This window comes from Anarhichas minor, unplaced genomic scaffold (genome assembly GCF_050575085.1).
Source record: "Anarhichas minor isolate MPS153535 unplaced genomic scaffold, ASM5057508v1 ptg000027l, whole genome shotgun sequence".
Classification (NCBI taxonomy): Eukaryota; Metazoa; Chordata; class Actinopteri; order Perciformes; family Anarhichadidae; genus Anarhichas; species Anarhichas minor.
Genome location: NW_027466473.1, coordinates 9,720,025 through 9,747,273, shown reverse-complemented (window position 1 = coordinate 9,747,273; position 27,249 = coordinate 9,720,025). Strand labels below are relative to the sequence as shown.

General features: G+C 41.3%; 2 protein-coding genes and 1 non-coding gene across 7 annotated transcripts; 2 read left to right on the top strand and 1 right to left on the bottom strand.

Annotated features, from left to right (window-relative positions):
* Positions 1-1,412: 1,412 nt before the first annotated feature.
* Positions 1,413-6,858, bottom strand: radx (RPA1 related single stranded DNA binding protein). Of its 2 annotated transcripts, none has more exons than XM_076102477.1 (15): positions 5,762-6,858; positions 5,038-5,180; positions 4,742-4,934; positions 4,547-4,655; positions 4,296-4,396; positions 4,073-4,192; positions 3,873-3,968; positions 3,618-3,785; positions 2,979-3,136; positions 2,773-2,894; positions 2,603-2,650; positions 2,421-2,524; positions 2,103-2,339; positions 1,821-2,003; positions 1,413-1,712 (listed from the first exon to the last, which is right to left on the bottom strand). In XM_076102477.1, the coding sequence occupies exons 1-15, from the start codon at positions 6,357-6,359 to the stop codon at positions 1,561-1,563; spliced, it is 2,532 nt and encodes an 843-aa protein (XP_075958592.1). In that variant the 5' UTR covers positions 6,360-6,858; the 3' UTR covers positions 1,413-1,560. The 2 variants fall into 2 exon arrangements, with proteins under 2 accessions (XP_075958592.1, XP_075958593.1); XM_076102478.1 differs by having other exon boundaries at positions 1,413-1,677; positions 5,762-6,856.
* A 2,136-nt stretch (positions 6,859-8,994) lies between these two features.
* Positions 8,995-9,067, top strand: trnav-cac (transfer RNA valine (anticodon CAC)). Its single transcript has one exon. It is a non-coding gene; the product is annotated as a tRNA-Val (tRNA).
* Positions 9,068-16,910: 7,843 nt separating this feature from the next.
* Positions 16,911-27,189, top strand: gab3 (GRB2 associated binding protein 3). 4 transcript variants are annotated; one of them, XM_076101187.1, is made up of 10 exons: positions 16,911-17,097; positions 19,693-19,993; positions 21,963-22,119; positions 22,224-22,681; positions 22,884-22,933; positions 23,579-23,828; positions 24,133-24,223; positions 24,392-24,476; positions 25,499-25,618; positions 26,220-27,189. In XM_076101187.1, the coding sequence occupies exons 1-10, from the start codon at positions 16,942-16,944 to the stop codon at positions 26,337-26,339; spliced, it is 1,788 nt and encodes a 595-aa protein (XP_075957302.1). In that variant the 5' UTR covers positions 16,911-16,941; the 3' UTR covers positions 26,340-27,189. The 4 variants fall into 4 exon arrangements, with proteins under 4 accessions (XP_075957302.1, XP_075957304.1, XP_075957303.1 ...); XM_076101189.1 differs by having other exon boundaries at positions 16,912-17,097; positions 23,582-23,828; positions 26,223-27,189; XM_076101188.1 differs by having other exon boundaries at positions 16,913-17,097; positions 26,223-27,189.
* The last annotated feature ends 60 nt before the right edge of the window (positions 27,190-27,249 follow it).

The following is a 27,249-nucleotide window of genomic DNA, read 5'->3' as shown; positions in this document are numbered from 1 at the left end:
ATCTGTTTTTAGGAGGTTGAGGGATGTCTGAGTCTCTCTGTGTGTATTTCTATACGTCCACATTTGGTATAGCAACAGTTCAGCTCAGCCAGCAACTCAGAGGTGCCATAAATGACTATTTTTTACTTTCATTTTAATCACTGAAAGAAATCTAAAGATATGTTCAACCTTTCAGTGAATCGCAGTAAAATTTCCCCTTGAGGTTGTTTCCCATTTGAACGCCAGAGAAGATTTTCAAGTGTGTATTGCTTCACATGCGTTATTGTAAATAACCCATCGGCACGGTTTGTCTTGTAGTTCCTAACAGTATTTGCAGCACCTTATTTTATTTATTTTTTTAAACCAACTTTCAGAGTGCTTTCCTTCTTCATGGTTTTTTTTTTTTTTCCATTGCGTGTCATTGTTTTTGAAGACATGTGATTCACATGTAACTTGTGCTTTTTTTCTGTTTTTCTGTAAAACAGTGACTGACACGTTAAATGTAGGCGTGGAGTCCGATCGATGCTCTCTGTGTGACACGAACACAACGAACCTGGTGCACAGCCACCTCTGCAGCTTCAGTGCAGAAACAAACATTGAATATATTGTATAATAGAATGTAAAAAGAAGTTTAAACTATATATAGTTTATTATTATTTTATATGTCATAGATTATATATGTATGTTAAATTACTTTAAAATTAAAGTAATTTTGTAACAGATAATGAAGTGTCTTATTAGAGGAGAGGCTTTGTTTTGGTGTTGCACAGTCGCCTGTATGGCTCGTTTTCTTTCCGTATTCACCATCAACATAAGCTTTAAAAATATCGTTAATATTGTTTTTAAAATAAATTAACAAATTAAGTTTACATTCTAAAATATCTTGATATTAACTATGATATATATATATATATATAGAATTATTTATAAATCAACCTGGATATTGTGAAATATTTGAAAATAAATATTTTTAAACATATGTATTGTTATTCCGAGCAAACTGTTTACGTAGAAAATGATTTATGTACTGGATTGTTTCTCAACTGTGTGTCCTTATTGCAAAAAGCCTTTTTATCTTAATAGCGTTAATCTATGAAAAGGGTTTGGCAGCGGTACTTCTATACAGTATTGTGCAACGAGGTTTCAACACTTCTCTCACACAGCAGAGGGCCGCCCATATGATCACATCACTCCTGCCTGTGATTTCACTTTCACACTGATTCATTTGATGTCAGCCATCCAAAAAAATAAATGAATCCATTGGCTTCTCAAAACAAGTCGATTTGCTGCTTCGAGGAGTTCAAACTTGCAGCGTGTCGGAAGCTGACACCTACTCTGTCAGTCGCAGTAAAATCAGAATTCTGACGGTCATAAAATATGCAGTTTCATGTACTTCAGCATTTGAATTGATTGCATTGACATCTTCCTTTTCTTCAAAAGCATCATTTATTGAATGATGTGACATTTACTGTACATGTGTAAACGGGTAATCGAAGTATTTACACAAAGGTTTTGGATCAAAATGACATTTCAATGACATGATTAATGTGTGCTGCTGATCTTAATTGAGAGAAACCTCTGTCACTCTGTACACCTTGTCGACCAGGACTTCCACCTCGTCTCCACCCAGACTGCAAAGGTCCAGGACGCACACCACGTGCGTGTCCTCCAGCTCGACGGCAGTCGCCAAGACCTCCTCTGCAAGACAAACATCTGGGCCGTCACGTTGATTTCTGAAAATGCGCTGCTGTGTATTAGTGATGAAAAAAAGATCTTCAGGTCAAGGCTGAACCGAACGAGGTTTCGGTCCTCTCCCTCTTCCACCGGTGTGCGTTTGCTACCTGGCTCGGGAAGCGCTGATTCGCTGTTGCTGTCGGCGTCGCCGAGCGGACAGAGGAAGCCCGACGAGAGGCAGGACAGCATGGTGTTGCCGTGGGGATCCTGAGGAAGACCGACAGCCCGGGGCTCGTCTGAGCTCACAACCGGCAAATATGCAGCATCCACGGCTATCTGCTTGTTTATGCCTGTCAGGGAAGTTCAAACAAAAAGCAGATTGGCAAACTGATTTCGATGTTTAAAACAGCTAAGATCAGATCAGAGTATCTCTTAGGATAAAACATTACCTAATATTGTTACTTGGTAGTACCCCGGACACACCACAGGAGCAATGACGTCTGCGTTCTGCTCCGCCGTCCACCGTGTCGGTTGAAGGTTACTTTGCCGCAGGAGGACGTTCTTTTCGTCGAACGTGAACCTCCGAGACACGCTGTCCCGGTACAGACCGCCTCTGACCAGATGTTCGGACACTTCTTGTCGTTGCTTCGGCCAACTGCTGCTCTCCCAAGATAGTACGTCGGCGTCTGATGGACACAAAAGGTGTTAACGCGGTATCAGTTACATGGTAGGTACACCGCGGTGGAGCTCTGGCTCCTGTAACACACCTGGATTTAGATTTTGCAGCTGTTGGCGGCATTCCACATCCTGAGCCTCCTCAGATCCAGAGTCACTCTCTTCTTCTTCTTCTTCTTCGGTGTCTTTATGTCTCCTGTAGGAGCAGAAACAGATGAGCTCAGAACCCTTAAACTGGATTACCGATGAACACTACCAGCTGGATCTTCGGTACCTTTTCGCCAACGCGCTGACACAATTCAAAGAGGACTGCGTGGCTTTTCTAGGGGGGAAAAAAGATAAAAAGTTGATATTTTACATTTAATTTATGGATTAGAAACTCTCCTTGATGCGTTTGCTCCTTTCTAGCCACAAAAAGTCTGTTGGTCAGGAGTCAAATCGTACCTCGTTTGAATTCTTCTTTTCCTTGCTGAGATTTTCTCAGGAGAGGCAGATGTTGAACTGGCCGCCAAAGTCTGCTCAGCTGTTGAGGGATGGTTGTGAGCATCTGTAGAAACATCTCGCACCTGCATGAAATCAGTCGAGTTATTTTTCAGTTTTAAAGGTCATCACTACTCTCGGAAACAATGCTTTGAAATGACGTCCGTTACCTCTTTCTCTTGTGTTCCCCGAGACTCTGTGGTCTTTGGGTTTTTCATGTACCGCACTGCCGTGATCTGTCCTTGAAGTGCAACTTTTTTATGTTCCCTATATTGCAGAGTCTCCAACTCCTTCTTCAAGTCAGCCGCAGCAACCAGAGGAGCTTGAGCTGCAGACGGAGCAGAGAGCTTTCAAAACAACAAACCGGTGGTACACTAGACTCCACCTTACAGGACAAACCAATGTCTATAAGTAAGTAGTCTATTAATAAATTAATAGTCGTCTTATGGGCAGCTTGAGAGAACAGCTTTTACAACTTCAAATGAAGATGCAGAAAGAATTAACTCCCTGCAAGTAAGATGCAGAGCGCAGGTGCAAATGATTTATCTGGACTGTACAGTGGGCTGGCAAGAAGTGCAGGAAAACGCTGACCCAGATTCTATTTTATTCCTGCCTCCCACAAGAGAACAGAATGAATCACAGTATGGTTCAGTACTGAAGAGGACTTCATCATTTCATGCCCTGAAATTATAAAAAATACATTTTTTTTAAAGAATATTCTGGGGCTAATCGGTGTATTCTGAGATAGAGGCCATGTTGTAAAAACATTACTTTTTTTAATAAAACCATTCTACGTTTATTTTCCTCACTTGAGACGTCCGCCATTGACTGTGTGAATGTCCCAGGGGGCCGAGGGTAGCAGTAATGGCCACCGACAGCAGTCTTCTGGAGGACGACGTTGTCCTTCAGAGTTTTGGTCCACTGGATGAAGCTTTTCACTCTGGGGTCGCTCACATACGGCTGACCTTTGTGGTGGCCTGTCGTGGAGACGGATGACATAGTGACCGACGCCGTCACTCACCCCACCACGTTGTCAGGTACTTTATTGCTGCAGCTGTGCTCACCTGTGATGAACGTCTCGGTCTCGTTGCTGCTGGTGAGGTAGGGCAACGAGCCTTCCACCGGACAAACCCTCATCTGAGTGCACACCAGGTAGGTCACTGCGGCAGAGAAGACGATGCATCGAGAAGGGTTTATGGAAATGTGGAGAATATGGAGTGCAGGCAGCAGAGCTGTCGGATAGGAGCCGACACCGCTGACTTACTCGGGCATATACGACTGAAGACTTCCGGGTGGGAAGAGGAAAAAACCTCCAGGATAAAAGGATGCTCCGACGTTCCATCCACCGCGTGGATCCAGCGGTAAGTCCAGTATTTTTCTGGACCTAAAAAGGTGAACATTAAAATATAAAAAAAGGGAAATCAGCAGCGTTACTTCAGTTGTAAAACTACTACTTACCAGTTTATAGATAGTGAACATTTTTTTACCCTTGTTCCCTTTACTCTTGACTCTTTCAACACGGCCAACAAACGTCACCAAACCGATGACATCACACGCAGAATTGTTGGAAAGGTTTTCTAACTCTGACCTGCAAGATACATTCATACCATGAAGCACTTTTGTTATAACAAAACTGTTTGTCTTTTGTGCATAAACCACAGCAGTAAATAATGGCACAGCGTGCATTGTGTTAGATAATGATGAAATGTTGAACTTTAGATCGATGCCTGTTCTTTACCTGGTGGTGAATTGGTAGGAAACCTCGGGCAACCGCCACTGAGGCAGCACACTCTTTGGTGAGACCACGGTGATGACTGAAGTAGGGTTGCGAAAGTTCAGGCCGATTTCTTAGAAAAATACATATGGAGACATTACATGTATGCCTGTGGTTCAGCCCTTTAATACAAAACCCCAAAAACCAATCTGTACATACCTACAGAGTGAAACATCTTCATTCGGTAGTGGTCCATTTGCGGGTGTGATCGGTTTGAATAACTCGGCTTCAGGGCGTAGTTTTGGATGTACAACACGGTGCCGACGCTCAGCCTCTGGTAGAAGTCTGGGCAGAGTTCGTTCCAGAGCACGAGGGACATTGTCCCAGTCTGGTCAGCCACTTCAAAGTAGGTCTGGAATATGACAGAGAAAACAAGTAAGACCACACTCTGATCTGTGAGATCCCGATCACATCTCGTTACTGCCGCTCCAAATTCTTAGGAAGTTCAAACTCACGTAGAAAGGATAATCAATCTTGAGGCCAAACTTCCCATAATAGCGTAATCTAGATTTGTGTAGTATCTTCACGAGGAGAGGGAGGGGCTTCCATGTCTTTTTAAAGCAGGACTCCAGACTACACAGCAGAGTAATCGTGGACACTGTTGAAAAAGAAGACATTGAGGATAACACATCGTCAGGATTTTCTGTGCAATTTAGTGGCAAAATGTCATGCAAAAATAAATCTTAAATACATTTCATAAGGAGAAGCAATAGAGTGACTAATATGCCAGCTTTAGCGCAAATATTCTCAACAACAAATAGTTTTTAAGGCGTAAGACTACATCTTGTCTAGGAAACATTCTCAGTGTCAGCAGACACATTTGAGGATTTATTTGCCTTTCTTTGTTTTAAATCATTATAAATATATTAGTTTGGTGTTTTGATTGTTGGTCAGACAAAACAAGCAGTTTGAAGACATCACTTTGTGTTCTCAGGAACTGTGACGAGCATTTCCACAAATTTGTTGTGTTTGCCAGGAGGTAAATAACAAAAATAGATGAACAAATTGATGACAAAACTTGTTAGTTGCAGCCATGCATCATATCCAACTTGTTCAATTCACAAAATTGTCTTGTGCATAAAAAATATTGCCACAATAGGACACATTGGTCTGACAAAGCAGCAAATGTGAATGTGAGCCATGTGAACAGATCAGTGTGGGACAGACGGGTCATCTCACCATCCAGCACCGTGTCGGATGGGGGAGACCCGGAGGTCCAGATGTCCCCCTCTGGGTCTTCGTTGTTCCACAGAGACAGGTAATGTTTGCGGCTCACCTGGAGAGGAACGTCGCTTTGCAGCAGCACGCTCCTCTCCATGCCGTGCTTGACCAACATGGGCAGTGAACCGACGTCCTTGACGCGGGACAGGAGCGCGGACCTCTCCGCACCGCACCGGAGCTTTTCGATGCACATGTAGCCGTGTCCCAGCCTCCTTTCGTTGTAAACGAAAGAGCACTGCGTGATGTCGATGTCGGCCCCAGTCCGCAGGGTGTTAGTGTGCACCAGGTGATTTAAACTCGGGTGGACGAAGCATTTGGCTCTCCAGACTCCGTCGGTGACCGTCACGTCGTAGCTGTAGCTGTCGAGCTGCTGCTGCCCGTCGGTTTGCTCGGATAAGTACCGCTGAAGTGCGATGACAGCGACAGGAGTCGCCGCCTCGTCCTCGGTGTTTACGTTCAGAGACTGTGTGGAGGATAACCGCTCCAACGTCCGCTGCAAGAAAGACGCTCCAGAAAGACCAGCGACCGTAGAAGAACAAGAAGAGGTGTCCTCCATTATGGACAGGTGGCGCTAAATCAAGTCATCAAGTTAGCTGTCAGAGAGCGAAGGTAGCTGCTGTCACCAGACTATCTCATGTTAGCTTGTTGGCTAACGTAAACTAGCTTCTGTCCTACACGCTTTTAAACATACGCGGGTTAATTAGTGGTACCTGGGTGAATGTAGAGTAGACGTCTCTTACTGCAGTTACAGTCAATATCTGTCGGTCTCGGATAGCCGTTAGCTATTTGGCTAACGAAGTTACCGTTACTTCTGGCTAACGGTGCAAACAACGCGGTTGCTGTTTGATTGTGTCACTATTTGCGTCGAACAAAGCAAAAAGTGCACAAAATGAAAGAAATAGTTTAAATACTTTATTTACATGTCTGACGTTACCATGCAGAATTGTTTTAGCCTGAGCTAAAAGCTAGCCGGCTAACGTAAACAGGAAGTGCATGACGTTGTTTTTAAATTCCGCGCTGAGCAGGACCTGACCTGACGTCATCAATGCGACGAGTGTTAGGCCAATCCCAATGTCCCCCCTAAACCCTCAAACCCTGAACCCTCACGGATTTACTGACGTCACCTGGTAAGTGGGTGAGTGTGAGAGACTGTGAGGGCTTGAGATGGTGTAAATAGGAATGGGACAGCTCTTTATCACGTTACCATGAAAACGGTCAAAACGGCTTCAATGACAAAATCAAATATTGAATAAATAAATTAATATATATCCTCTGATTTCAAGTTTATTTTTTGTTTAATCTTTAACCCTTAACGTTTCTGTGTAAATGTAATACTCCAGGCTGAACACAAGTCAGCCTTTTTAAAATTGATATATTCAAGCTATATATTTGTCGGAGGGCCACAAAAATCCATCAAAATGCTGTTTTGGGCTGCCAGTCGCTCATGTATGATGCAAACAATGTCTTTGTAAAAAGTACAATATTTACTTCTGAGATGTAGTAAAAAGTACAATATTTACCTCTTTAGACATCAACCAGGTAACATTTTTAGAGGCTCCCTGGTTTAAAGGTAAACAGGATTTCTTTATTTCAAAACTGGACTATTTTTTCATCACAGTGAAGCAGCGTTTTACAAACTACTTTTTAAAAATGTAAAACACCTACTTAATATTCATTAGCTACTCCGTGTCAGCCCATTGATTCGTTAGATTGGGTCACATGATGCTTTACGCTCCTCTTTAGTGGACAGTATCTTAACCGTTTCCCATTCATTTTCAATGGTAGTCCTAAACCAGTACGGATGTAATATATATTTGGCCACCAGCAGCGCTGTGGTGCCGTTTTGCGAGTGAAAGACTTTCTCCGGCGACAGGCCGGATTTTCAGGAGCTCTTCGCTGTTTGTTCGAAACCGGGCGGAAACACGTATTTTTTCCACTTCGGGATCATCTTTGAACCCTTTGTATCTGTGGCACAAATTCTGATTGTGTAATTTCATCATTACTGGCGATTTATTCATTCAACCTCCTGATCCGGGATCTAGAATGAAGAAAGACAGGGAACGGGACGAGCTTTTGGTTTGGTACCTGAACGCAACACTCTGAGTTTCTGTATCGAGCTGATTCTAGAATGTACAAAAACACAATGCCCCTAAAACATCATATAAAACAAATGACCAGTACATTAAATATACAGTATACATATATACATACAGTAGATGGTGTATTCATAAACATAGTTACGATATAAGTGCTGAAACAATAATCATCATGTCAGGATTGCTGCTTCTCTGAATATCTGTTGGATTTGGAAAAAACTATTAAATAAATGAATGAAAAGGATTGTTATTTGATACGCTGAATTAAAAGTGTAAGTAAGTAAGTCAGTCCAGGTGATTTTTATTAATACTAGATATTAACTATACACAGATGAGAACATTGAGCCACAATACAGACAATCATATCATGAACATATTGTATTTATTCTAGTGCAATGAATGTATACATTCTAATACAATAACTGTATTTATTTTAATGCAATAACTTATATGACGCTGGGACGTCTGCCACTGAAAGGGGACAAACAGCGCCCCCAACATCGCGCTTGTGGCCAAAGATATCTGACAGCCGTAGTGATCGGGAGTACCATAGAGAATGAATGGAGAAAGTTAAGAGAGTAAGACTTATATTTCCACTTCAGGATCATCTTTGGAACCTTGAACACAGATTATAACTGTGTAATTTCATTATTACTGGTGACTTATTCATTTTTAAATGACCAACTTTAACTTCTTCTGAAGTGATTGTTGAATCACACATTATCTCTTCCTTCATAACTAATTGATTTGTTTAAATATTTAGAAAAAGCTGACAAGGCTTCCCTAATGAATTTAGGTTGTTTTTGTTTTGTTTTTATTATCAGTAACAGTCCCTTCAATGTTCAGCTGCGGTATAAATGTGTTTGTTTCTAGTTTAAAGAAATATCACTCACCTTGTTCTAAACATTTATGCTTTTATTTTATACGTCATCTAAATTATTCATTCAGTTCATTTTAATCTGTCCTCTTCAGATAAGTCTTCTGGTGGTTCATCACAACGGGTTGTGAAACAACCTCTTCCTCTAGGATCTAGATAGGAAAGATAGGGAACGGGTCGAACGTTTCTAGTGGTACCTGAACGCATCATTTCACCGAGTTTCCGTAGTGTAGTGGTTATCACGTTCGCCTCACACGCGAAAGGTCCCCGGTTCGAGACCGGGCGGAAACAGTTATTGCTTTTCATCATAAATGTTTAAATAAATATGACGTCAGCCGTCACTGTGATGACAGTCTGTTGTTAAATATAATATGTTCATTTCTTGTCGTGCAGTTGGGTCGATAACGACTCCTGCAGAACCTCGGTTTGACCCACAACAACAGATAAAGTCATAATTACCTTAAATGCAAAAGATACAAATTCACAAAAGAATAAATAAGAAAGAACTGCTACTTGGTGAGTGTTTGTACACATCTTCGATGTTAGTGAGACTCTCTGAGTATCAATCCTCCATTTTCACTGTTCAGTGTTTAACTGATTCATCATCAGTGCCTCATTGTGAACTAATAATCTCTTTGTTCGTCTGATTTTGTCTCTTTTACAGCAGATGGATGAAATATTTGGTGGAGGCTGAAGCTCCAGAGACAGCGACCCGCAACCCGCGACGTTTCCCATGGAGGTCAAGGAAAAGTGGTTAGGGAAGGACGTTAGGAGTAATTTTTGGACCTTTCCCCATGTCTCTCTGTAGTGTGATGCATCTTGGTTGTTGGACTGTGGTGGATGTGGATCATCAATATCCTCTCTGAGTTCATGATGTTCACATTTAAACCCTTGTTTTTATTCTTTAATCAGTTATTTGCTGCATTAAATCATCATTGTTTCAATGAGGATGTAGTGTGGCCCATGTTGATAAAAGAAGAGTTTACTGTGTGATCCTGAAGAGGACTCTTGCAGGTTTCACTCTGTTTAAACCAGGCATGTCCAAAGTCCGGCCCGCGGGCCAATCACGGCCCGAGGTCAGATTTTATATGGCCCGCACCTTCTGTCTTAAAATGCATTATTTATGGCCCGCCAGCACAGTCAAAACGGAATGAATAAATCATACAAATTCAACATGCAATTCCTCTTTTTACCTCATGGTGGCAGCACCACTCTGTAACTGTCTGGCTGTTTGAAATTGGCTCTGACCCTTGAACTGTCATGTTACGGCAAGTAAAAAAAGGAAAGTCGACAATGAGGGCCGCCGCTTCCAGGAGAGGTGGAGATCGCAATATTTTTTTCACCAAAAACCGAAACAACTGTGTCTGCCTAATTAGTCATGAGACTGTTGCCTTGTTTAATGAATATAATGTAAAGAGACACTACGAGACCAAACATGCTAATGCTACAACAAGCTATCAGAGAGCGACCGAGCTAGAAAAGTGAAGCAACTCCAAGATAACTTGGCCTCACAGCAGCGGTCCTTTTCACATGACAACATCATCAAAGTAAGCTACCAAGTGGCCATGGTAATTGCTAAACATGACAAACCTTTTACGGAAGGTGAGTTTATCAAAGACTGTGTTATGAAAATAGCAGAAAACATAATTGCCCCGAGAAGAAGACAGAGTTTGCTAATGTTTGCCTGGCTCGTAACACTGAAGCGCTGTCATCAGATACTAAGAGACAATTTGATTTTTTTCGTTAGCCTGTTTCATGTGTGTTGAACTTAAATGTTAGACAACTTTTCATTACCCTCACTAAGTCATATTTAAGATTGTCTTGAGGTGAGAATATTGATCGGTTTCTATGTAATTAGCTTTTAGATGGCTTGTTCTTTGTGTTATCTGACGTTCAAGATGTGAAAGAAAGGCAGAATAGTTGTTGAGATGTGTTCATACATGAATGCTTACATTTGGTTACATTGCTATTTGCTGTCATTGAAAATAAAATGATTAAATAACAATGTATGTATAGGCTACTGTACCCCTGCGGTAAAGTAACAATAATGTCAGGAAGTAAAGTGACATTTTATCAACCTGACAAAATTACGTTCTTGTGGGAAGAAAAGAAAAGAAAAGGCAACACTGTAACTTCTTTACATTGTATTAGAATGTAACTTTCTTTACATTCCAATACAATGTAAAGCTACAGTGTATAGAATGATTCTATTGAAGTTATTCCTTTTTTAAATGTTTTAGACGAGTCACTAATCACTTTAAAATAGTGATTATAGCTGATTTAACTTAGACATGAGATTGATCTTCTCATGTCACTCTCATTATACAATGATATAAATTCATCCCCGTTTTATTGATATCTTACGAAATATTACTCCATTTTTCGTGCGTTTTTCCTGGAAAAGTCCAGCAACATGAGTCTGTTTTCGCTTGTTACATGCATACTGTCTTTTCAAAATAAACTTCCATCTTCACTTCTATTATTAAGTACAGTGATCATGTGAACAGACACAAACTTCTCAAAAGTCTCTCCAGCTGTTAAAGCCGACTGACAGCTGTGATCAGCTGATCCTCCGTCATCAGAAACAGACGTCGCTTCACGTGACGCAACTGAGGAAAGGACGTCTCATGTCTCTTAAAACATATTTCCTCGTTCCTCTCTCCTCGCATGGTTTCCTCCATGCATCCCTAGTGGGAGGGACTAAGACACAAGGAAAGGACCCAAGTGAGGGAAACGGGGATGCAATTAAAAGACTTGGGATGTACCCCCTGACCGCCTAAAACTTAACGTTAGCTGTCGTCCGACGGGAGGCTAGCTGACGTTAGCTTTCCTCCGACGGGAGGCTAGCTAACGCTTATCAGAACACACATTTGATTGGCCGAGTAGCATCGCGTGATATGATTTACAACGCTTGTGATTGGTCGGTGTGCTTCCTGGACCTTCTGAACGAGTACCGTAAAGACTAGAAAAGCTGCGCCAGTAAAAATGTCTGTAAAGATGGCATCATGTGTATGTTAGCTGTACTGGAGACATTTTTACTTCAATAAAACACAAAAAACGAATGTTTAAGTGAATGAAAACATGACGAATATAATCTAAGACAAATAACATCCAAACAGATAAAGCCAGCTCAACCTTTATGTACTTTTCAAGTTAGTTCACATTATTTTGTCCACAGACACGTTACCTACTTGAGAATCCTCCATGGCTGTGAGGATTACCCATAATCCTTCGCTTCTACTACTAGGTGCAGGTACACATTTACAACAGCAGGTGGCAGAGTTTCCCCATTTATCAGATGATCCTTTTCAACTGTTACACATGTGTAGCTCTGGTGTAAAAGTTATATTAAAACAAGTTATTCATAATGAAGTCAGACGAAATAACTCAGTGAGGTCATTAAACTGAAAGTAATTTAGTTTAATAAAGAAAAAGTGTTTTACTAAGAGATTAAGATCGTTTAGTCCTAAATAAAGTAGAATGTAAATAGGTGAGTGAGTAGGTGAAATAAACAGCACAACTTATTTGTGTGTGTGTGTTTGTGGGCCCACTTGTGCTTAAAGTCAATTTAAGTATTCATCTGAGTCTGATGTAGTGAAAAAAAAGATCAAGACATTTAAGTTGTGGTGTTTTGATAAAAGCTGATTCAGTTTGTATATTTTTTTCAAGCAATTTGTTTACTTAAGTAGTAAAAAGTACAATATGTACCTCTGAGATGTAGTACAGTATAAAGTACAACATGTACCTCTGAGATGTAGTACAGTATAAAGTACAATATGTACCTCTGAGATGTTTTGATAGTTTGACATATAGTTGACTTCAGGTCTGGTTTGTATTCTGCTGTCTGAAACGAGGTCTCGTTTAAGTGAGAAACAGCGCCCCCAAAATCCCGTTTGTGGCCAGAATATGTATTACACCCGTAGTGCTGAGAACTACCATAGAGAATGAATGGAGAACGTTAAGAGTGTTAAGCTCCGCTGCTGAAACCGTGAGACGTTTCTTAAGAAGAGGATTAATTACATCTACTTTGAAGGACTGCGGTACATGGTTATAATCGTATCATTGAAGAAGTTCATGAAGTCATTACTACTGGGGTCTGTCGGAATACACGGCTCAACAGAGCTGGGACTGTCTGTCCCGCGCCGCGCGCGGGCACGAGACCGGGGTTCGATTCCCCGACGGGGAGTAATATCTTTATCTTTTTAAGTATTTTCATGTTTTTGAAGACAGTAAAGAAAATAATCCTAGATCTGCTAAACCTGTGGTGAAGACTGACAGGAGATTAAAGCTGGAGTTACAGACCTTCTGATTGTAGCGAAAGTTTCCAAGCTTCGTCCCCGAAATGATGCCTTAACTCCGCCTACATGCTGCTCAAACGCTCTGCATGTTTGAAAGCACATACCTGTGTGAGCAGCTTTTCTCTGTGATGAAGATGAACAAAAACCCACACAGGAGTCGTCTCACTGATGCACACCTTCACTCCATCTTGAGGGTTTCCACATCAGTCTTCAGTGTAGTGAAATGCTATGAATCAACTAAATGGATATATGATGCATTTATGTGACTGTCAGCGGTGGAAGAAGCATTCAGATCAAGTTAAAGCAGCAAGTACTCTACAAGTGAAAAAAAGTCCTGTATTCAAAACCTTAAGTAAACATGTGTAAGTATTATCAGCAAAATGTACTTAAAGTATCAAAAGTAAAAGTACTCATTCTGGCCCCTGTCAGTATTTTACAATGAAATAGTTTATTTATCTTAAGAAATGTGAATATTTTCTCAACACATCAATCCTTCAGTATTTCGTTTTACTTAAATTAAAGCAGCAAATACTCCACAACAAGTGAAAACATGTAAACAGTAAACATGTGTGAGTAATATCAGCACAGTTGAGTATCAAAAGTAAAAGTATTCATTCTTTGTTTTGTACTTAGTTACATTCCACCTCTGGTGGTTATTAATAAGATATGACACATAGTAACCTAATAAACCCTCATAACCCCCAGAAGACGTTCCCTGAGTTCAAACGCTCCACTACTGCCCCCTACTGGCCTGGACAGACTCCAACACTGATCTACTCAAAATGGGCAGAGAGACCACTAATCCCCAAAATACAGTTTATTTTACGTTCAAATAAAATACATTAAAAAAGAAATAAAAGTATACAGCACCAAAAATATGAATGTAAGCACTCCGCATTTATTATACAGCAGGTCTGAGTCTCTTTTTCAGGAGACATCTTCCTGTCAGTGCATGCAGAGTGCACATCTTGTAGTGGACAATTATGTCTGAGGGCTCCAAGTTGTCGTCCTAATGTGTGTCTGTGTTGTCTTTTAAATACATTTATAAAGTTGTTGCATTTAGTTTATTGCATCTGGTTACATTTGCATGCTGAGGTCAATACTGCCTCTACTGTAAATACTCTGTGTACTCTGACTGCTTACATGATGCTACACTTAATAATCCTGTTGATGTCACAGAATCGATTGAGCCTTGAAGATTTGCCTCTAAATTCTTGAGATGTTTCATTCCCACGCTACCTCATCTGGTTGAATTCAAAACAAAAAATCAAATAAAAACTGCAACAAATTTGCACACTTTTGCCTAATGTATATAGTATGTGATCCTTTGGTACTATTTTATATTCTAGTTGTTGTAGTTGGGTATATGTATGGGGTAGTGTTGACTTATAACTGTATATTTACTGTTGTTGTGGATAACCTGCTGCTGTAACAATAATTTCCCAATTTGAGGTCAATAAAGTCCATCTATCTCTACACATCTGACAAACTTTGAGTGTTTTCGGATCAACTTCCCAAAGTGGTGTTTGTGTGGAAACTTGAGAAATACAGGAAGGAAAAAAAGGACAAAACAAACTCAACAAAACAGATATTATTGTGGTGTGGTACAGGTGGACCCAAACGCAGGACACAGACTAGGAGTTGGTGATGGTAAGAAGGTTTATTTAAGGAACCAAGGGGAACCGTGGTGGAGTCCAGACCAGGCTCCAAGAGGCTGATGCTGCTCGGTGGAAGCAAAGCAGGCAGATGATCCAGAAGAACCGCAACTATACCACGGGAGCTGAAACAGTGACCTGTCTCTGGGTGTGTAAAGAGAAGGACTTGGAGAAGGACTTGAACTGCACACACATGCAGAGAGGTGTTGGAGACGCATGGGAGACGTAAACACGAGAAACCTTGGATCTGCAGAGGGCACAGCCGTGACGTGTGGATTGTCACTTCCACGTGCGTGCGATTACCGTGTAACTGTTGATACACGTCACAGGAGCTGTTGTTTTATTGCTGAGTCTACTGGACAATTAAAAAGAAGTCTTGGTGAAAAGTGGCAGTTGTGGGCGCGGTGTCACTTCATACACAGTGAACCTCATGGTGAGTATGATGAACAATGAACGGCCGTCCTTCTGTCACATTATGTAACCGTCTCCGTTCAAACATCGCTCATACCGACAATCCCGTAAATTATACCAAAATATTGTAAATTCAGCAGATTTGAAACCTGCGAGACCGGCCACTCGGGGTCAGCAAAAATCAGACTGTATCAACAAAACGTATTATTAAGTTAATTTCAAATATTGATGTATGCATAAATATATAACAGGAGTTGAAAGAGTGGCAAGAGCAAATGGAGAAAAGGACTAAATGTGATTAATATCACTTTCCTCTAACTGTGTTGTCTGCTGATTCTTATAGTATTTAGTCTTCAGTGTAGTTGAATGCTGGATGCTATGAATTAACTAAATGAATGTATGATGCATTTATGTGTAACAGACTGCAAAATAAACACCTGAATTAGATGTTGTTTGCATCTATGTGAATTCAAACTTTTGTCAATGTTTTAGGTTAGTGATGGGTGAACAGAGGGTGAAAAAGTTAACTTTACAGTATTTTACAATAGTATTATAAGTGTAAATATACAATTAATACTGAGTTGCATTACTTTTACTGTATTTGTAGAATAGCATGCTGTTACATCGCAGTCATCTGATGGACTTTTTACAGTTACAGTTCAGTGCAGTATTTCTACAGCAACATGCTGCTATATCATACTTCACTGGGAATTTGTAGTTGTCATTTTGCTATAATTAACTGGAAAAATCTCCCAGCAAGTTTCTGAGAAAATAATGCAATAGTAGCAATTTCCTCTGAACTGCAACTAAACTAAATTTAACAGTTCATACGATTACCATGAAACTCAATGACAAGCGTCGTCGGCCTCGACTACATGACCGAACCCTCTTTCAAAGCTGTTTTGACATGACGCTATAGAATTATGATCCATAATGGGTTCCACATATTGATCAGAGGAAGAGGTGGCAGCTCCTCATAGATGCCGTTACTGAGCCAGACACCCCGAGAGAAAGCCTACCACCCCGTCAGCGCCCGAGGAGACTGTTATTTATAGCATTAATGGATATGTTTAATACAGTCTCTAATAATAAATGTTTGTCACAAATATGGCAGTGTTGGGATTTTAAGGGCTTCCAATGCAAAATTGGAATTGTACTGTTTATCATCTTAAGAGGCCTGATTGTTGAAGATGCTTGTGGCTAAGGAGTTACAAAATGTGAAAAGTTCATCTAATAAATTGTTACCATGTTCCTCAGTAAAGTGTGAATCCAACATAAGATCAAGTTACTTTCTAAATTTGTTCAATACACGGTGCATTCATCTTTAAATTCACCTTATTAACTTTCTGCACCAAGACCTCCCTGAAAGCTCCTATTCAAGTTAGCCCTCATTAGTTTATCATTGAGCATCGAAGAGGTGCAGCAGGTTGACGTAGGAATCAGTTACCTGCTGTCAAAACCCACTTCTGTTTTCCGGTGTATAGAGCTCAGGAACCTCGCTGGACAAACAAACAAACAAACGAACAACATGATAACGGCAAAATGGAATCGGCGACACGTTTATTAAAGACAATAAGGTCTTTTAACAGCATGTGACTCAGGAATCATTACAACCCAATCCTTAAACCTGTCAAACCTCTTCACGCGTCGTATTATAGCCAACAGCTCCATCCACTTGCTCAGAGCACATGAGGAAAATCAGCACATAATGCTTCCCCCCTCCCCTCTCTCTCTGTCAGTGTGATCAATTTTTCGACTTCCTCCTTTTGGAGTGGCTAGGCTGAATACCAGAACACAGGATATGCTTCGCAGTGCTCTCAGTTTCACAGTAGCAGCAGCAGCAGCAGCAGCAACCACCGTGAGGACGACACGCTCTGCAGTCAAGATGAGTGCTGGGGATGTGGTCTGCACCGGCTGGCTCATTAAATCCCCTCCGGAGAAGAAATTAAAAAGATTTGTGAGTAGGAGTACACACCGGACACTTGTTTATGTCCTCTGCCAGCAGTAGAAATGCCAGGTTGTGCTGCTGAGCCTTGTCTTGTGTGTGTGTGTGTGCGTGTGTGTGTGTGTGGAATGATGATTTATAAACATACTGTGGGTTTGTATGCGTTTGTGTAACTGAGCTGTAATCCTCTCTCCTTTTACATCTTCTTCCTCGTTTCTACAATGACGCCTTGCTCTCGTGTTCTGGCTTCTGGATGCACTTCATAGTTACAACAACAACAATAACAATATGTCACAGCCTGCAGATGTACTTCAGGCAACATGGAAATGACTCCTACAACAAGTATATGTAATTGCTTACACGGTCAGCAGTGTTTTGTGGTTGTTGGGGGGGGGGGGGGGGGTTGTCATGTGATAATGCTGGGCTGGCCACTCTGTGTATGTGTGTTTGTGTGATGAGCGTGTGCATTGTGAAACATGGGAAGTAATGTCAGTCAGACAGACTTAGGTGACAAGCAGAAATAGTCCAGCTTTATGACGGCTGTTTGCACTTCCTCTGTACCAATGATGGAGGAGGAGGTGGAGGAGGAGGGCAATTTGTCAACACCAGAGCAGGGCCGGGGGGGTGGGAGGTGTGCATTGATGGGGTCTCGGGGCGGTAAATAGAAACTTCTTTTAGCACACTATGCAAATCCTGTAGATACCAGAGAAAATTATGTTTTTCAGACTGTTGTATGGGCAGGCACACTATCTGACTCAGTATTCAAATGTCGAGCGCATGCTATCAAATTATCACGGGACGAATGTACGCTGCTGCTCTGTGGCATCCTGATGTGAAATGAAAATCTTCACACAGCATTAAGAAGTTTAAAGAAAACGACGTAGCGTGTCTTGTTGATGGTCCCAAAAGGGGACTTGTTTGGTTGCAGCTTCCACCTTGTGTAGAAACAGAAGCATCCACAACACTTCATTTCACCTCACTGTGGTGAAGTTGGTCCTTACTCACAAGAGACAAACGTACATTATTGTCACTGCCACCTTTGAGGACATGTATTTTATTCAAAAGGCCCTACTATGTCACTGTTTTCTTTAATACAAAGTCCATTGTACAAATTTTGCAAATCTTATTAATTAGATGCTGTATACAAACATCTAATATCTCATGCTAAGTACTGTTGTTCCCATCATTTCAAGACTTTTGAGACTGGATATAGTTTTGCATTTTTAACCTCTAAATGCAAAGGCCTTTTTCTCTGAAAACATTTTGACAAGTCACAGCAGGAAAAGCACAGGTGGAAATAACCAAATCAATGATGGATGAATTCTATTTAGCTGCTTCGGTTTCAGGGTCCTGGTGTTGTTCATTCTGGCTCGCTGTCACCAGTGTTGAATAGAACAGACCTGTGCTTTTGCTTCTATGACAAGTGAAGATGTGTGCTGTGAAAAACATCCGAACTCAAGGTCCACTTCACGGTCCTCCTGTGGATTAAGGTCACTCTTAGGTCACAACTAATGACAACGAATCAAACTTCGTCTGCCGAGGAAGACCATGAGATGTGGTTGAAAGCTCTGGAAGAAACTAGTCTGTATCTTTCTTTTTTGACAATCCTCAGCTTGTTGTTTCTGACGTCCTGGCTGTCATCGTGTTAAACATGCATGGTATCCACAGTGGGAGAACATGTGGGTGTTGGCCTGCAGTTAACAGAAAGAAAAGATAAGAAGTTGACTTTAATGAAACCAGTGAAACCTCCTGAAGTGCTCCGTCTTCACTTGAAAATGAAAACAAACAAAAAAAATGTGGATCCGCTTCTACTTTCACTATATTTACAAAACAACTCATTTTTCAGAGCTCAAACTTTCCATGTTCAAAACCCCTATAGGATAGAATAGCCATCTGTCGAGTTACGGTTTCCTCTTAAACTTGGCAGTGTTTTTCGCGGTAAGTGTGGCGTGTCTAACCATTTCCTGGTACAAACACTACCAACTGACTTGTGCAGGAGCGGATTACCCACACGCAGAACAAAGAAAAAGTTTTGTTTTAAGTACACACCACAAAATTAGCAGGCGAGGCTCACAGCGGCACTAAAACCAAGAGAGAAAATATACATCCAGCATTACTACCCTTATGATTTGTTTTATTATGAAATATGACACCGACAGGACTGGGGGGAAGACTCGCACTCTGTATGCAAAGAGGGCTCAGACGTTAACATATTACAAGTAGATCTCAGGAACTATAAATACCTGTTAAGTTTCAGTGTTACGTTTTCAGTAAGACCTCAGTGAAAAGGACTGACCAAGTATAAATACCTCTTTCGGTGTGTTAAGACATTTTCTGCAAAATACAACTTCCTCTTCTCTGTACTGCTGGGAAATTTGAGTTGAGGTTCCTCTTACTGACCAAATCAAAAGCCAAAAAAACAGTTTAAAGTTCGCTGTCGTGAGCAGGAGCTGTGATCTTATTCCCAAGACTGGTCGTGACTAATGAGATGGTGGTGGGGGGGGGAGAGGAGACTGTTAGAACTATGCAATACTGTGAATAATACTGCACAGTAAGGATAAAGTTAACACTCCATGATGAACCTTTTGCTCCCTTTTTCTCCTGCAGGCGTGGCGGAAACGCTGGTTTGTGCTTCGAAGAGGCCGCATGAATGGCAATCCCGATGTGCTGGAGTACTACCAAAGTAATAACTCCAAAAAGCCGATCCGCACCATCGACCTGAGAGAGTGTGAGGTCGAAATGCTCAACGGGCAGCTCAGGATAAAGAGAGACTTCCACGGGAAGCACCTCTTTGTGGTCAAGACCTCATTCCGTGCTTTTTACCTGGTGGCCAAAACTGAGGAGGAGATGAACAGCTGGATCAGTAATATCAGTCAAATTTGCCAGTTTGGGAGCCTGGAGGATGCAGGTAAATACACACCACTACTATGACTACGACTACTACTACTACTACTCACAAAGTAATGGGGTAAAACAGAAGGTCATCCCATTCACTATAGTTGCAATTCAGCAGATCCACTCTGCTGGTGGACATAAACAAGCTGTTTATTTGGTGCTGTGTTGCAATTTCAATTTCTTTTGTCATGCCGCAAAACGCCCAAAGTTGAGCTTTAAGTGAGAATTTGTATATCTGCTGTACTCACAGGTTGAGTTTTCATGCTTTGTCAAACCTAAAGTACTTCATTCTCTATTTTAATGGAGTCTAAAGATGACAGTTTTTGATAAAAAATGATGCAAAAAACATCTGGAATATTTCCACGGTGTTTTGTATTCTTTTTGGTTTCTGTGGTATAGTGTGAAGCGTTTTTTATTTACATTTTATAAAACAAACCAGAGGGAAAATTTCAGGGGAACATCGAGATTTAAATGAGTAAGTTTCCATCTTTCTGAAAGATCCACACTTGTGGTTGAAGTAGCGAATTTCAAAAACATTTTATCAGCTGAGCAGTCAGTTTCAGCACCGTTGTGCTTGATACAGAGCTGTGGACTTTTCAGATAGATTTCTCTATAAGTCAGCTCCTAAAACCACACACACGATCTCACGTCATCACGCTGTGGTTAACACCATTTGATACAAATCATTCTCGGTCTGCTTCCTGCAGCATCAGAAACAACAACGAGTAGATGCTGCATTATCCTAAAATGTTAACATTAGAAATATAGAGATATTGTAACTGAATGTTTTCACACAACTCCTCTGGAATGGAAGTTAATTCAGATGAGTGCTCAGGTCAAGCAAAGTGCAGTGTTTAATGATTCCAGCTGTTAAAAAAATGTTGTAGCTGCTCCTTGCCTGATGTTGCCGCTGTATTAACCGCAGATCAACAGTGAGCCGAGGTCCTATTCAGATTAACAGATTAATAATGTCATGTTTGTATCATTTCCCTTAACATGCTGAATCATCTTTCTATCACTTTTAAAGGCTTTAATTGACCCATGACCACCGTATTCTTATGGCGTTGACAACTATGTCTACATTCAAACTTCTCCTGCTGACACATCTAGACTCTATCAATCTATTGTCAGAGCGATGCTGCTGTGACCTTTGCTCTACTGTGATATTTGGTGAGGAAACGTGGAGACATGTCTGTTAGAACACTGAACCTCTGTGTGAGCGAGATAGAGCAATGTGGCTGATATGCTGCCCTGCGTGTTACCGTAAACACACACACACACACACACACACACACACACACACACACACACACACACACACACGCACACACACACACACACACACACACACGTGGTCGATTATGAATGCAAAATTAGATTCCACACACTAAACACTGAACTTTAGAATAATGTTATGTAGCTTTAAAGGTTTTTTTTGTTTTTAGAGTAGGACTGCATGGACCTCAAAAGGCTTCTGTGCTGTAGCGCTTCATAATTTTTGCAGAAGGGATTAAAAGGTTGTTCTGCACCCACAAGAGAACACAAACCTATATTAAGGGTAGAAAATGTTTTATGAGAACATGCAAGACTTTGGTCCGTCCCCCCCCCCCCCCCACCCCCCCCCCCCCCCCCACACACATGGTTTCGCAGGGAGAGCCTTGACTCGGCGGCCTTGAGTGAAATGGAATGAAACAAATTTCTGAACGCGAGCCAATCTGACTAGAAGATTGGAGGATGTATAAACAAAAGAGGCAACAGGCTCTACTTTCAAGGTGCCTTGCAAAAAAAAAACACCATTCCTCTTTTCAAATTCACCTGCTTTATTTACGATACATTGTAAATTTGAGTGCCGGCTGGCAGAAACCTGCATGTGTGTTTGCTTACAGTTTGCATCCTTTAGCCAGGCCCTTGGTGTCAGCATGATGGCAGTTTTCTTATCACTCCTGACACTCCATGATCTCTGCTCTGCTTGTTGTCAACAGAGAGCTCAGAAGAAGGCTTTCCTCACACCCCCACATCAACTCACCCGTCCCCCAACAGCTCTGACCGACTGTCTTTATCAAGCCAACTAGATTCAGGTCACCCGCTGGACTACCTCTTCCTCTCGCAGTGTGAGACGGGGAATGTGAGCACTAGTAGGTATGTACAATCTGTAAAAACCTTTGACACAAGACGAAATGACGCAAGTAGTTTAATGTTTAACAAATGCAATGTTTTCATCCCCCCCCCTCTCATGTATGTAGACATGACAGCTTTTCAAACTCTGAGATCTCTCTGGAGCAGAAGTCATCTGACGAAGGCGTGAAGGACTCTCTCCCCTCGCCTCTTTACACCAATTCCTCGTCCTCCATTTTTCATGCCAGCCCCAGTCCGTCTCTTCTCCACCACGGAAGGTCGACTAACCCCCCCTTCAGCGCTCCGTGCCCTTCCATGGCTCTGCCGTCATCCTCTTCCTCTCCACTACGTCACTGTGCCACAAGTGTCTTCCAGTTTGACAAACTGTATTCCCCTGCGTCGTGCGAGGCCACGAGTGACAGACAAACGCCTCCGGCGCTGCCACCCAAGTCTAATCTCCTGTCAGAGCAGCTGAGTGATGACGGAGCTCACAGGCCGAGGGCAACCAGTGCACAGCATTTCTCAAACCACGCTGCGTTATTCCTCCGGAGGACCTCTTTGTCAAGCCTGGACTATTTCAGAATAGGTATGTCCTCAGTAGGAAAGCAGTCCCACGGAATGCATGATACAAAAAAAACTGTGAAAGCTGGGCTAAACAAAATTAATCGTAATCCTGGTGCTATTATGATGAGGCAACATACGTTTTCATATTGACAATAGCTGACTGTAAGAGCTGAGAATGTAAACTAATGTCATTTTCCAATCGTACATCTTTTTTTTTTTTTTAGCAAATGCCGATAGCAGAGCGATGAGGAACAGGAGGCAGAGTCTTAATCTGGTAAGAGAATCATCAACAGCAGAAAAAAACAAAGAAAACCATTATGCTTATGGAGTAGCTTGACATTTTTGGACATATGCTGATCTGTTTTCTTGCCGAGAGTTAGATGAGAACATTGATCTCACCACTCTGTGGTGTGCAGCCAGGTGACAGTTAGCTTAGCTTAGCACAAAGACTGCAAACAGTATCTCAGTTGTTTAATCTGTAACCTAGAGTCTTCGCTTCACAACGGCTCCAGAAAGGATGACGAAACATAACCACCCAGAACGTGTCAATTTTTATTTTAATTTTAAGCTGTTTTTTCTATGTAATAAACATGCAATATATACGTTGTGTTAATTAATGAAGGACGTAGATAAAGTTTCCATTGGACAGAGTCAGGCTAGCTGTTTACCCTTGTTTCCAATGTTTGTGCTAAGCTAAGCTTGCTAGCTGCTTGCTTCATATTTACCGTACAGACACAGAGAGTGGTAACGATATCCTCATCTAATTCATTAATACGTCGTACCATTCTTTTAAAAAAAGAAATGGAGGATTGGAAAATGTACAACTTTAGCACACAGAGGGGAAGTATGATTTCTCTATGAATAAAAACGTATGCCGTCATAGTGACCTCGTCTGACCTCGTGATACTTTGTCTTTCAGCAGCCTTGTTTAAATACCACGCGGGTTCAAAGCTACCAGGACGAGTCGTACGTCCCCATGGCTTCCCCGACTGCCTCTGTTACCCCCACTGAATGTGACGGTTACATCCCCATGAGCCCCAGGATGCTCAGTTTCGCCAACACAAGCTGCAACGCTGAGTCCTCCCCGACTCTCGGTTCCCTAACGTGCCAAACTGGAGATCTTGCGCCGCCTCCCGTTCACCGGCATCTCAAGCCTCGCCTGAGGAGAGGTGAGAGTCACAAGAGCCCCCGATTGGTTCATGTTACATGTCTTATAATTGTGTGGAAAACTGAGCTTTTATTTCTACTCAGTTAATCAGCTGGGCCTCCTCATGATCTTATCTGGACTTTAAACACGGTTTGTAAATGTATGAAATGATTGGAAATACTGACAATGAAATGTCGATACAGGATTCGTGCAGGTATCAGATTTTTCCACACAATGATCTTTACTACCCGCCACCGTTTGAAAGCGGGTCTTTCCGCGGAATGTTACAACCAATCCAGTAACTTTGCCCTTTTCTGGGTTCACAGCTCGGCCTCCGCCTCTTGACTTGAGAGGCCTCTCTACAATCACAGAGTGTCCCACTCATCTTCCTTTGAGCAGAGCACTGAATGAATCCTGGTGAGAGAGGGAAAAAGTCTCTTTATCCTCAAAGTGTCATAGCGGGTTCCAGTCATGTGGGTTAGGGTTACAGCTCAACAGTGATGTTCTGCTTCTCAGTTTCTTTTTCCAGAATTTCATATCTAGTTGCTAATCCGACCTTCTTCCTATTTTTTTGTGTTGTTGTAGCTTTTTAGCAAACTCTTTACCCCTTGAAAGAAGACTTGAGAACGGGGACAATCCAAGAGATGAAGACACAAACTGCACTGCAATGGTAACGTTTTACAGTCGTGGCAACACCTTTCAAACCACGCATATGTCACTGACTTCATTAATGATGCTCACCTTTGTCTCTAGCAGAGACTGAAGGAGGACTTTCACATATAGATCTGTGTTTATTTTAATGCACTAAAAATATATTCAGGAATATGAAGCAATCTGGCATTCATGCCATGAAGATGGATTTCATTTATCTAGACATTATTGATGATAATTGATGATTGGAAGTAGCTCTGATGGTAATATATTTGTATGGTGTGGCTCACTCAGTCAGCCCACCTTTTCTCATCCTTGTATATAAACATAATGAATCATTCACTTTTCACATCAGTGTGATCACTTTGTGATCATATTGCAGTGGTTGGGCAGATCCGCTGTCTAAACACAGCAATAAAAAAGTGTTTTAATATCCATCACATGGGCAGAAATCTTTAATTCACTGTTGACTTTAATATCAAAAGCCAAAATTAATTTCCAGGTAATTCCAGACGTCACTCTACTAGTTTTTATTTTACAGAATACTAAAAAAAGAACTAAATCTTACAGTCTTATAATTACAGGACCATGTTTGAGTGGAACAATGTGCTTGAATCCCCACACAGCTAAGAATGTGGGTGTGGAAAGTGACCATGTGTTTCTGAAATGTTCTCCTCAGCGAACTGTAATCGCACTGGGGCACCTTCTAGGGAGTGAGCATTTGACAGTGTGATGTTGCACAAGGCTGCTTCTGGAAATGCTGCATATTTAATTGATTCTTCCTGGAATAAAGTCAGAGAAGAGTCATGAGTAAAGGCATATTAGTCACGTATCTCTTGTTGTACAAAAACATACTGACAGACAAGTGGATGCACTCTGGACACAAGTGGTTTCCCTAAACTCGATCAGTCTAAGGCCGCCGTTTTTATGTAATTATTGACAATGCAGCACATATGAACCTATCTCATAGGTGTGTCTGATCCTTTTACCTGGGAACAGTGACGGTTCAGTAAGGTCTTTATTTAATCCTTTCTCTGACAGGAGTCCAGGCTCCCTTTCTGTCTCACCTTCGATGGAGCGGCTCAGCCCTGGGCGAGAAGATCAAACCTCGACTATTTATCACTGGATTTCAATTCTGCATCCCCCTCTCCTGTACAGAAGGTATGTTCTGATCAGATACATGGCAATGTCTTCCTCCTTTAGGTACAGACTGTGACATTGTTGATGTGACTCACCTAAATACTTCACGCTTTGGTGTCTGAAGTGGAGAGGGAACAGCTAACACCACACGTGAATGATCTTTGACATTGTAAAAGGAATCTTCTTTAAACTTCAGCTCAGCCAGCCCACACTCAGCAGGGGTGTAGCATTACAGTCACTGCCTACTATTAGCTCCCCTGACCTGTATTATTACTATCTCAATGACCAAGTCAGGGCTCACTCCAAAGGGTAAAGAAAACCAGCTACAACTTGCCTGTAAGCATATTTTAAGACCGATTTCTTATGATGTCTTTACACAGCTTACTGCTACTATCATGGTAATGAAGAATTGCGTGTTGCACGACATCCCTTGCAATGAGAAATCAAATATATGATCCCAAAGAGTTGTACATCAGGAGGTCTACAGTACACTTCGGAGCATCAGTAGTTTGAATACATTTAGTGCAACATGATTGTTTGCTTGCACGTGTAAAGCAGAACCATGTTCATTTCTGGAAACGCATCACTCACCGTCTCCTCATCTCTCCCTCTCTATGTCCAGCAGAAGCCCTTTCTGTCTGATGAGCACAGAGTAGATTACGTGCGGGTGGATGAGAAGAAGACTCAGGCGCTGCAAAACACAAAAATGGAGTGGACAGATGTCCGGCAGTCAAAAACATAACTGGAACATACATCCGGGAAAGAGAAAAAATCAGGAACACTTTGTTTAAAGAAGAAGAACAATAACACCAGCGAGGAGGACCGGAAAACAGATTTAAACGCACTTTGAAAAATGGTTTGGGAAATAAAAGTACAAGAGTTGGTAAGCAGTTTGATGCTTGTATATGGGCTGGAAACACCAAATTGCACTGAAAAAAACGTTTTCTCTCAGTAGATCAGTATTGTAAATAAAACCAGATTTTGCACTGTAACTATTTTTACTGTAGCATTACGTTTTACCAAATTTTTAAAAAGGGCATAATTTTTCTTCATTGTAAATAAACACATGTTAGACCTGCTGTAAATGTATGTATAGTGAATGTGACTGTAAATAAGACAAATATTTGAATGATGACATGTTTTACAGCTTCCTCCATCTTCTGCTCTTTCTGTGACCCATATTGAAGATGATTTCCACTTGTTTTGGTGCTGTCATTACTCCAAGAGATTCTGGACACAAGTCATAGACACTGTTTCCTGAACATACCAACAAACCTTATTGAGGCTTGAAAATGTTAACTTTGGTCATAGTGATTTGAAGGGAGATGACTTTTTTTGTGTGACGAGACATATCTTAAGTCTAGCTAAATATCACATCCATCAGTCAAAATTCAAAGGAGACAAACCATCATTATCTGTTGTCATGAACAACATCAATGTTTTTTGGATATTTTTTTATTTATTATGTTTTGGTTATTTATTTAATTGTATAATGTCTTTTCTCTCTCTGTCTTCCCCCACTGGCATTTTCTAAGGTCTATGCGCTGTCGAGTACAAATAAAGTTTATATATTTTTTAAATAATAAAAAAAACTCTCCTTTATTCACAGATGACACACCAGTCAGCATTTTATTTACACTACACCTCAGCAA

Bases quoted from the DNA above. Each gene is read 5' to 3' on its own strand.
- radx (XM_076102477.1), bottom strand. From the start codon at position 6,359: ATGGAGGACACCTCTTCTTGTTCTTCTACGGTCGCTGGTCTTTCTGGA. The intron at 4,397-4,546 runs GTAAAGAACAGG...TGTATCTTGCAG, and splicing joins TCCTACCAATTCACCACCAG to GTCAGAGTTAGAAAACCTTT. The intron at 3,969-4,072 runs GTAAGTCAGCGG...TCTCTGCCGCAG, and splicing joins CTTCAGTCGTATATGCCCGA to TGACCTACCTGGTGTGCACT.
- gab3 (XM_076101187.1), top strand. From the start codon at position 16,942: ATGCTTCGCAGTGCTCTCAGTTTCACAGTAGCAGCAGCAGCAGCAGCA. The intron at 22,682-22,883 runs GTATGTCCTCAG...TTTTTTTTTTAG, and splicing joins CCTGGACTATTTCAGAATAG to CAAATGCCGATAGCAGAGCG. The intron at 24,477-25,498 runs GTAACGTTTTAC...TTTCTCTGACAG, and splicing joins ACACAAACTGCACTGCAATG to GAGTCCAGGCTCCCTTTCTG.